Consider the following 10663-nt stretch of genomic DNA (forward strand, 5'->3'; position numbering starts at 1 on the left):
GGCCTCGTTGACATCTTGTACCGTGGCTGAGGGCCAGGTGAAGTCACCCGGCTGCACTGCCAGAGAAAGAGCTTCACAGCAGAGAGCAGAGTTTGGCCTCACATCAGCACCAAAAGAAACAGAAGCAATGGAAACACCCAGAGATTAAATCAATTTGCTGCAAGAGCATCAGCATTTTCCACCTTCTCATTAGCTGCCTTGCAAACACAGGGGCCACAGCCTGAAAATGCCAAAACCTGATGGGACACAATGAGACACAGACACCATCTGACTGGGCTCTCTCACCCAGCAGCCAACATCAAGGGAGGCCAGAAGTTTCCGTTTGCGCTGTGTGGCTCTTGCCGGCTCCACATGCAAAGCCGCTCTCTGCAATTGTCATCAGTGGGTTTTTTTGCCTTTTACACACCCAGAAAACCTAACGCGGTGCTGTGCTTGCAGCAAGCATCGCTTGTTCTCCACCAAGAAAAGGGGCTGGGAGTGGACGAATCAGAGGACACTGAAGACAATCCTCCTCTGCAGAGGCAAAGGAGCTGCCATGGCTGTCCCTGCCATCCCTCGCTCCCTGCCTCCGAGCTGCCTCCCTCTGCCTGCCAGACGCTGCATTTTGGAGGTCCCAGGTAGCATCCCTGGGATGGGAATACAACTGTGGCTGGGCTTGCACGGCTGCCCTGTGCTGTGAACATTGAACTCTTGTCCCACACCAGCAGCACACTCCCCGCTGCCTTCCTAACCCCACTGCCTCTAAGCACCAGCAGAGAGAGAGACCTGGTTCCCAGGTGTATGCTCTGTGAAGAACACCCCAAAGAAATTGAGGAATTCTTTGGACTTTTGGGAGTAAAGGAATTAATGGAAAAGAGGAGAGGGGGAAAGAAAGAAGTACAGAAGAGGAGTACAAAATTAAAATGGACTTTTCTTTTTCTCTTTTGGCCTTTTCTCTTCTTTTTCTAAGTGAAAAGAGAGAAAGAAAAAAAGACAACAGAGAAAGGAAGCAGCCGGATGGACAAAAATCCCATTTTCTTTTTGAATGGTTTCAGTTTTCTTTGTAAACTTGAACACATTCTGCAACTAAAACAGAATAAAAGCATAGAGAGATGAAAAAACAGAGAAAGACGCACTCTGAAATTATTTGGTTATAGCAGGCAAACAGGCCAACAAATATAAATCAATCAGCTCTTGGCTTAAGCAAGCTCTTCACGATCTTCCTGTGGTATTTGCCTATTTTATGTATGGCTAGAGAAGGGATAACAATACTCTGAACACAAAACTGAACAGCTGGAGACAACTTGGGTCACGGAAAGCTGTGAAATTCCCCAAAAAGCGCAACCATCCATTGCATGACAGGGAGGTTTAATTGCCTGCTGCTATGGAGCTGCCCACTGGAGACACAAGACAGCTCCTGGCTTGAGATCCCATTGTTTCGCAGCGAGGAGCATGCTTTGGTGTTTGGCTACAACGTAGTTTTTCAAAATTGTTATGGGGGAAATCTTGTCCTTAGTAGAAGATGCTATGGTATTTCCTGTGGCTGCCAAAAATGTGCTGAAATCAGCTGAAATGTTTGCCGACAGGCCTTAAACCCAAGTGATTTGATGTAAGCCAAGACACGAAATCACAAGCCAGTCTGCTAACAGAAATGGCTATTAAAACGGTGTCATCCAGCACATTTAGGAAGCGTCATTTGCCCAAAACCTAATGCCTCCAGCATCCATCCTTCAGCAGCCTGGACAACAGTGAACATTTTCATCTTAAAAGCGCCTGGGGGAAAGACTACTGTTTGCTGGTGCCACCTTCCCCACGGTGAGGAGGACCCAGCTTCCAGCTCCACATCTCAGGGCTCCGTACTGAGCAGCTCAGCAGGTGGGAAAAGCCAGTCCAAGAGCAGAGCAGCGCTGGTGGGATCCACAGACCCAGAAATGTTGTGGCAGCATCGAAAACTTCTCTCTCTCAAACAAAACTTCAACCCCTCTCAGATGGGATCGGCTCTCGCTGCTCAGCATCCAGCCTTTGCAGTCTGCAGTCTCCAGCAATAGGAAAAAGCTTCTGATTTTGTTGAAACATCTTCATCAGACTTACCCTCCTTCAGTTCTCGATCTGGTTTTGGCATGGGTTTCTTTGCCAGGGACAGCCGGGGCCCATCCTCTGGTTCACTGCTAATACTTGATGGGACACTGACAAGCAAAAGAGAAGAGGAACATCATGACTTTGGCCACAGATCTCCAGTTCTTGTGCTGTTTTGCACCCTTTGGAAACCAATACATGGAAAAAACAGGCAAATTGGTACTTTGTACAAATGTCACAACCATGAAAGTAGAAGTCCTCACCCTGTCCTGTGGCAAACTGTGTTTTTCTGGTAATGGAAACAACAGCTTCCACCAGCAAAGCACAGACACCAATGAACCTGGACAGCACTACTTGCCTCATTGACCAAGTTCCCTCTAGACCATTGCTGGTTTTGAGGCACTCAGCTAAAATGAGGTGCTTGTGGGAATGTTTGTAATGGTAAGGGGCCAAGGGCCCTAGTTCATCCATGATGGTGTGCTGGGGCGGATGGGCAGCACCACTCTCATGGCAGGCTGGTTAACCCATCACGGGCACATCCCATTAACCCCCCTGCGGGGACTGGGGAAGCCACGGACTCAGCTGGAGTGGGTGATGGCTCACCTGTGCTCATCCTGGCGGGCGCCGTACCTGTTCCAGTAGTTCTGCAGGAAAAGAGAGAGGTTGTGCTTCTTAATTTAATGCTCCAGCCGAAGCCAAGGAGCTACCTGCTCTGCCTCACACTTGGGGACATCATCCAGCCTCTCTGGTATGGGTCCATCCCACACAACTTTGGGTCACCAAATTGAAAATGTAACCCCAACCCAAACTGGCATCGTATGACAAGTACAGAGGGAGCGCGGCTTGCCCAGCCTTCTCTGTCCTACCCCACCACCATGGCAGTGGCTGAGACAAAGCCAGGCACCGTGGCAGGAGAGCTGGACTAGGCTGGGTCTGCTTCTCCTTCACCCCGTGAACGGCTGCCTCCCTTGCTTTGCCATCACCCTTTTCCCACAAGGAACAAACCGGGTGAAGACCCAGCTCCTGAGTCACCTACGTGGGACTCGCTTTACAGGCAAGAGAGGCAGGGGAAGCTGGTCTTGTAACTGTGAACTCCTAAAGGTCCTTGCTATATCAGACCCAGGCATTACCGGCTCCGTGTAGGTGTATCCAAGGCCGGCCGCAGCCACCTGCAAGAGGTGAGACTCCAACTTATGGCGCCTTAGCAGCATTTTGGCTTCCTGAAAAGCAGAGGAGAAGGGGAGTAGTTGCATGTGTAGCTTTCACAAGATACAGTCAATACACATCTGATTCAACAGAGGTTTAATTTTCACACAACACCACAGACTCCTATGGGGTGAGGGATGCTTGGGTCATGCCTTAGAGCAACCCTGGACACAGGGCTGAGCCACTCTCTACGTTACAGAAGGGGAGGTGTTCAGCAACTCATTCGGGAAGCTTGAATCCCCAAAATACATTTGCATAGCTGGCAGAGGGTGCTGACCACCTCGGAAAGCCTCTAAATATCTGGGCACGAGGCTGACGGGAGAAACCCCAGCTGCAGAGCGGGAGGCAGGTTCAGGCTGGTGGAGAAGGGACCCTGGCTGGGCTGTGCCTCCTTTCCCCATCTGCAACGTGGAGCCCATCACCCCGTGGTGGGTGGGCTGCAGCATCGCAGCCTAGGATGCACTCGGGGCACTCGGACAGGGACCACAGAGCACAGCCAGCTGGGTGTGTATGTTCCATCAGAGGGCTTTTTTTTTGAATGAAAAATTCATAAACAGAATACCAGGTTTTCTCCTAGAAAATTACTTAGCAAAGCAAAAATCAAGTTTCTTTTTACAGAAAACTTCAAAACACTGGAAACAAAGACATGGTTTTGTCAACTTCAGTTTTCTTCCTAGATTCACTTTGCAAGAAGAAACAATAATTGTTCTTGTTTTCTCTTTTCTCATTTCCATTTCTTTTTTATCATTTTTCCAAATTCACCTTGATTTTCCTGGAAATCAAGGAATTCCTAAGGGAATGGAAAATCCAATTTCTGTGTACCCTCTGCTTACGGCGCAAGGGGAATGAGCCTCAGCAGGGCTGGGACCGGATGGGAGGAACTTCTCCTCTTCTGCATCGTGAGAAAGGCAGCCCCAGGGCCGCAGATAAAGGCTGCCCGGACCGGAGAGGAAGCCTGTCCCGTGGGGTGACCGAACACACACTGTTTGGTTGTTTGACCCCAACCTAACCCTGTGATAGCAAAGCTGCTCCCTGCAGAGCAGGCTGAGTGCCGAACTCCAAGCTCAGTGACTGGAGAGTAAAGCTGACATCCCAACCTTCCCTTGGGAAAATATTTCTCAGCCCTCTCTTAACGGAGGTTGCCCTCTGCTCAGTGCTTCGGTGCATTCCTCCTCCACATCTCCTCCAGAGCACTGAACGCGGGGAGGGCTCACATTGTTGAGGCACTCGGTCATTGCCCTTCCTGCCCTTGCTTGGGTTCTGCTAAGCTGATGTCCCCATTTAAAGAAGATCCTGGCCTCCAGCTTCTCCTCCACACCAGTGACTCTGGACTTGCACCCCAACAATTAGCAGCACCAGCTAGTCCAGCATCTCCGCATCTGTTTTCAAGGCGGTCCCCACTGTGGGAAAGCTGCCAAGCTGCTTTTATTTCCAGCTGATGTTTTTGCTGAAGCCTTCCACCACAGGCTCTTAGGCGACACTCACTCTCACCTTTCTGGGTTTGACCGTGTCTGGATCCATCGTACCTTCCAAGAGGCCCTCGTAATAACCTGCGTTCTCCAAGACATCTTCATCGTCCGGGTGGAAGAGGAGGTAGGACTTGGCACACTCCAGGGCTTTTACGTAGTCACCGACTGGGAGGCAACACAACAGTTATCAGGGGAGCAGAGAGGGGGACACAGCCCTGCCGGCAGTGCCGGGGGCTTGTGCTGAGCACGGCAGGGCAGAGCCAAGGAGGGGAGCCGGCAGAGAGGGAGGACACAGCATGAGCTCCCTGTCAGCTCAAGGGTGAGCCCGGCACTTTACAAGGCTCTTTTGATGCAACTTTGTCTTAACCGCTCCATTCCACCACCAGGGAAACTGAGGCACAGAGACATGACTTCCCTGAGGTCATGCACAGGTTGGATGGTGTCCAAATTGGATCCAAGTGGATGTGCAGGATGTGGATGCTATCCGGCAGCAAACTGCCTCCCTGCATCTCACAGGGCTCTGGGGGGTTTTACCCACCACATTAAATCTCTAATTGAGCAGAGGAATAAAAAAGCCTGTACACCACGCATGAAACACTGCTTTCTTCCCATTGCATTGAGGAATGAAGAACCTTTAGGTTTGAGCAGCAATTTTGACCCTCCCACATTCTGCCCTTTTCAGGAAAGAGCTCTTAGCACAAGTCTGAGATAGCAAAATTCTGCCTGGATTTTCTTTTATGTAACAGAACATAACAAAATGCCACATAGGACCAAACAACAGGCAATATTTTATAGCACTGCCAACTCTTGATATTTTTCAATGTTGCCAGCTCGTGCAACTTTACTATGAATCTTAAAATGTTTGGTAATTAGCAAAAATTGGCAACTTGGTATAAACTTGGGCTAACTTGCATATCTATTATATATTAATTTAGAAAATGTATCAATTGGTTTCAGAAAATGTGAAACATATAAATCCCCCAATCTTCAATATCAAAAGGCAAATGAAAGGACCCTAAAAAAGCATGATTTATTTAAAGAATAATAACATTTAAGCTAAAGGTTGGGCTTTTAAAATCTGGCTGATGATTTGAAACCATTTTACAAAAACACTTAATTGCATTTCAGTCAACCTAAAAGGGAAAGGACTTTTGAAGAGACGATTTCCAATGATGTCCTCTGCTTCCTGACGCTTTCAGACCATGCTGCTGCATCACTGTAGCACAGGCATCATGGGGAAATATCCTGATTTCCACATGAAACAATTCCAACTTGTACAAAATGTAACAAAACTCAGCAAGCGCTATGAGGAACAGAAAGACAGCCTTTACCTCTGTAATAGGCAAACTGCAAGTAGTCGTAATGGAGGGGAAGGAAATTTTCGATGGGAGAGATACGGCCTGAACGCGTGGCGAGTTCTCGGACACAGTCATGTTTGCAAGCCAGGACTTGCATGTAGTGATCTGCGAAGAAAAGAAGGAGAAGGCTGTCTGAACTGAGAAGGATGGGGATGGTGCTGAGACGAGGACAGACAGAGATTAAATTCCCCCAACCGAAGGACGTGGAAGTCAAGCTGTCCTGGCCCAGCAGGAGACTGCGCACCTAGAGAAAGAGCTCAGGCTCCTTCCCAAAGCCAGTGGAGAGTTGCAGCCACATTTTTGCCCCCGTGGAGAAATGCCTTTCTCCTTCTGTCAACTGTAGAGGGAGCTTGAGCATCTCTTTTGTGTACCGGGAGATGCTGCTTCTGCCCGGGAAAGCTGGGTGGGTGCAGGGACCTGCAGGTGGCAGGTAGCTCTTCAAGAGCCAAACCAAAAACGAGGACACTCACAAAGCAAATGGAGATATGAAGACAGGGTGGCCACGTGTGCTGCCACACGAAAGCCATCTCCACACTCCCTTCCCTCAGCTCACCTTTAATCCTCTCCCCTCTGCAGCAGGAACACTCCCGAGCACACGGGGGTGTTTAGATAAGAGGGGTCGGTGCAGCTTCCCGAGCACAGCCGAGCAAGGCACCTGTGCCACGAGCGGGAAAGGTCTAAGGTGCAAATATGGGCAGCAAAATCCCTGTGTTTGCTGCTTCTCGAAGATGAGATATCTCGCAGGGAAACGCAAGCACGTGGTAAACATCTGCCATTAGCAAGGTTTCTTAATTGGTAGGAGTCCACAATATAGGCGTTGTATCAGCTGTACAGTTTCGAAGCCAGCGCTGACATCTGATTCCAGTTTGGAACCTTTGCTGCAATGTACTTACAAATTTTCTTTGCTTGCTCTGTCTCTGCACACCATTAAAAACCTTAAGAAACAAACACGGGCTTGAAAAAAAAAAAAACATGTGCTCAGCTACCAAAGCATTTCTCAGAGCTGCCAAAAAAACAGCCTGAGGAATTTGCAATGAAATCAAGTGGAAACTCAAAACAGTCCCCCATTTGCTCTGGGCAGGTAGCCTGAGTAGTTATCTGATTTACCATACACATCCAGGGTATTACATTAGGAAGGTGAGAAGGAAAAGGACATAAATAATTCTGTTGTAATTTAAACCTGTTTAAGCATCCTAGACCTGGAATAATCCATCACTGAGAAGCACTGCCTTTTCTCGGTACTGTTAGGGCGCCCTAGAAACAGGCTATATAGACTGGAATCAATTCACTGAAATGCATCTGTCCCTGTGGCAGAGAGGTGAGAGTGTTTCAGCCCCATGCAGCAGCACAGCAAATCAGCTTGGGACTGAAAAGAGAAACAAGTTTTGAAGAAATTTAAACTCTCTTTTCTTGGTGTGTTAGTATTCCCACTCCCTGCTGAAACATCTGGGGCTGAGCGCCCTGGACCCAGGGGCAAACTCTGGATTATGCTGTCCTGCAAGGAACCACTTAGTTCCCTATAGCAAAACAGCTGCATTACGGATCTTATATCCCTCCGTGTGCACTCACTTCTCTGTTTCTTTGGGTGCCTGAAAGGCCCTGGGGTTTGGAGTTGTTATTCCCAGGCATATCTGGCCAAGCACTTGCAGAGACCATCTGGCTTGTTCTCACTCCCAGCCGATGTGCTGGGTTGAGGACCACCGCACCATGACCACGCTCTGTATGGTCCGGCACAGAAGCATCTTCTCTGCTCACTGGGGCTGCACTCGACTTGCACAGCACAGAAACAATTAAACAGAGACTAGAAGTTGTTTGATGCTTGAGCAGCACCTTTCAGTGATAAGGAAGGTGGCTTTTCTTCACCACTGAATGCTGCTCTCTTGGAGGGCTCGATATGGCCCTTGGTGTCCTGGTCATGGCTTTAAAAGCAGGCATGGTCAGCTGACAGTTACACTGGTACCAAGTCAGCCCTTACACCACTTCTCATATATTTTGCGTGGGTAAATAAACCCAACAAAGGCAGCTTCCCATCCGGTATGTTAGTGGTTTCTCATGTTGGTCATTTCAATTAGATTTCCTGTCTCGACACAAACAGAATTATGCAAAACCAAAAAACAATCTGCGTCTGAATGAAGTATTTTCCACACAAGAAGCAAAACTCCAGAGCTTGATGCAACTCCAAGACCATAAGCAGATAAATAAGATTTCTGTCACCAAACAAACCTTAATTTATTGCTCTTCTTTCCCTTATGACTAATTAAATGTAATCTCCTTTCTACTGAGAACGAACCATTTTAATCCCCTCTGGCTCAGAGCCACACATGCAAAGCTGAAGATTACATAGCGATATTCAATTCTCTCCAGAGATTTCAGTCAAGATCATAATTAGGTGGACCTCCGCTAATGACAAATCCATCCTTTTGGATGGGGAGGAAATCTATGTTCTGAGCCTTTTTGGCAACTTTCCTGGCCATCTGGAGCATGGCCAAGAGGACTTTGCTGCTCTCTCACATGCACTGAAAAACAGAGAAAATATAAGCAGAGGCCAGCGATGTCTGATTCCAGTGAGGGATCTGAGACTGTGTACAAGGGGAAACTGAGGCAGTTTGTGTTAAAGCACCTATACTTTCAGTGCTTACAGAAAGCTGCAAATGCTCCTCACATCTGGAAATGCAATTTTTCTAGCCCAGCTTCTATTCAGGACCAAAACGAGATGTTCTCGTTCCCCGTTCTCTGGATTTGCATTTTCTGGCCTTCCAAGTGCCTCCTGCAGCATTACTCACCAGCAGCAGCGACGGAAGGGAAGGCACTTTACCAAATCCCACCAAAGGCCCAAACTCAATAGTTAAAAACATTGCAGGGTGAAGGGTGAGAACCCTAAAGATGCAAAAAGATCTCACCTGCAATAGCTTCGTAGAGGCCAGCCTTATATTCCAGGTACTCGTGCTCCTCAAATCTCTGTGGTCCCTCGCACATGATCTGGCAATCTTCATCCTCGGTGTAGTACCCTTTCAATGCGCGCTCCAAGAAGTCAATGGCCAGCTCGTACTCCTCCTTGTCGTAGTGCCTTACTCCGGCACTGTAGTCCTCCTGCAAAGTAGACAGGCAGAAGACAAGACCATGAGTGGGCTACGCTGCTCGGACCACAGCATCCTGCCCTTGCCGACTGCAGGTGCTTCTCATAAGAATGTAAAAGCAGGCAGGGACAGAACAACCTCCCCAGGTACCTACCAGACATAAGCGGTTGTACCAAACCATGTTTAAGCCATCAGTGGACTTTTGGACCAACGGAACCTCATAAACCTGCCTAAGTGCTCTGCTGAACTCCTCCATACTTAGGAAATCCTCACTGCCACTGCTGGATTATGCATTATGTGAAAAAGAATTCCTATTCTTTATTTTTACCCTCCTACCCAAAAACTACGCTGAATGCCAAGGGAAAAGACTGCTCTTGACCCAGGCAGATCTGTCTTAGAATAGCCCCTAATGAGCACCTCCATTAATTACACCAAACAGACACTCCTGCTTCCCTGAGTCTTGGGAAATCAGAAAGTTGGGGGTAGCCTTGGCATCTGTGTTGGGCTTTTGCTTTGAGGAGGTGGAAAAAGCTGTCAGTCCTCTGCCTGCCACCCTACACCCTCTCCAGCACAGCCATTCACCTGCACGTACTCTGCCCATGTGGGAGAACCCAGCTCAAAAGAAACACACATAAGCCAAGATCAGTGCCCATGGAGGTGTTCATCAAAGCTGCCTGCTGATGCCTGTTCTCAGCCATGGATGACACCAGAGTTGCCCAAAGAGAGGGACCAGGCTGGGGATGTAGCCATCAAACAAAGAGCAGGGAGTGCCTTGAAAAAGCAAGAGCTGGCTCGCCTTAAAGGAGAGCGCTGAAAGGGAGAGTTTGTTTTGCTGTATTGTAATACGGACTTCGGCCAGAATGTCCCCATTCATAGATGATGCTGTCTTGGCCTCCTAAATCCCTTCTCGCCAGACTCCCTGACACTTAAGCCGGGCACCTCTTTACCTCAGACTCACCATGTGCTGCTTGGCCTCCCGGTCAATCAAGCTGACCTTCCCTGCCGTGGTCTTGTAGTTCTCGATGTCCTGCTGTATCTCCATGTGCTCAGGGTTTGCCATGAAGAAGGTGTGAGCTGCGTTTGCTGCCTCCTCCAGCTTGTTCAGCTGTAACAAGATAAGAAAGACCAAGTGCGTTGGTGATGTAGGAACACAGCAGTTTATGCTGCACTCTCTGACACTCTGACAACCTTTTGACCCCACTGGACTGGGCAATGATGGGATAACCAAGGAAAACCTGAACACAGAGGCTGCAGAAAACATGAAATGAGAGGAAAGCCCAGTGCAAGGGAAATTGGAAGAGACTGAGCCCCTGAGAGCCAGACAGGTCATTTATCTGTCTGCAATGTGGTCTATCGGTGATGGGGTCCAGCCTATTTTCCAACTGCACATCCTCTGAACTCAGCTACTCCAACCCCCTGCACAGTCCCAGGTGGAAAGATGCTCTCATGAGATATGAAACGGAGAGAGGAGGGGAAGGCAGCTGCTGAGACTGCTCTC

At 48.7% G+C, this 10663-nt stretch overlaps 1 protein-coding gene across 1 annotated transcript in view; it reads right to left on the reverse strand.

Annotated features, from left to right (window-relative positions):
• LEPREL1 (leprecan-like 1) overlaps nucleotides 1-10270 on the reverse strand; it is a 21251-nt gene extending 10981 nt beyond the window's left edge. The window contains exons 1-7 of the mRNA XM_009883361.1: nucleotides 10124-10270; nucleotides 8989-9178; nucleotides 6062-6193; nucleotides 4753-4895; nucleotides 3186-3275; nucleotides 2659-2699; nucleotides 2071-2165 (exon numbers count right to left, since the gene is read on the reverse strand). Of these exons, the coding sequence (XP_009881663.1) occupies nucleotides 2071-2165; nucleotides 2659-2699; nucleotides 3186-3275; nucleotides 4753-4895; nucleotides 6062-6193; nucleotides 8989-9178; nucleotides 10124-10225 (793 nt within the window). The 5' untranslated portion in view covers nucleotides 10226-10270. The remainder of the gene's footprint in view (nucleotides 1-2070; nucleotides 2166-2658; nucleotides 2700-3185; nucleotides 3276-4752; nucleotides 4896-6061; nucleotides 6194-8988; nucleotides 9179-10123) is intronic.
• Nucleotides 10271-10663: the final 393 nt, after the last annotated feature.

This window comes from Charadrius vociferus, unplaced genomic scaffold (genome assembly GCF_000708025.1).
Source record: "Charadrius vociferus isolate BGI_N301 unplaced genomic scaffold, ASM70802v2 scaffold214, whole genome shotgun sequence".
NCBI lineage: Eukaryota > Metazoa > Chordata > Aves > Charadriiformes > Charadriidae > Charadrius > Charadrius vociferus.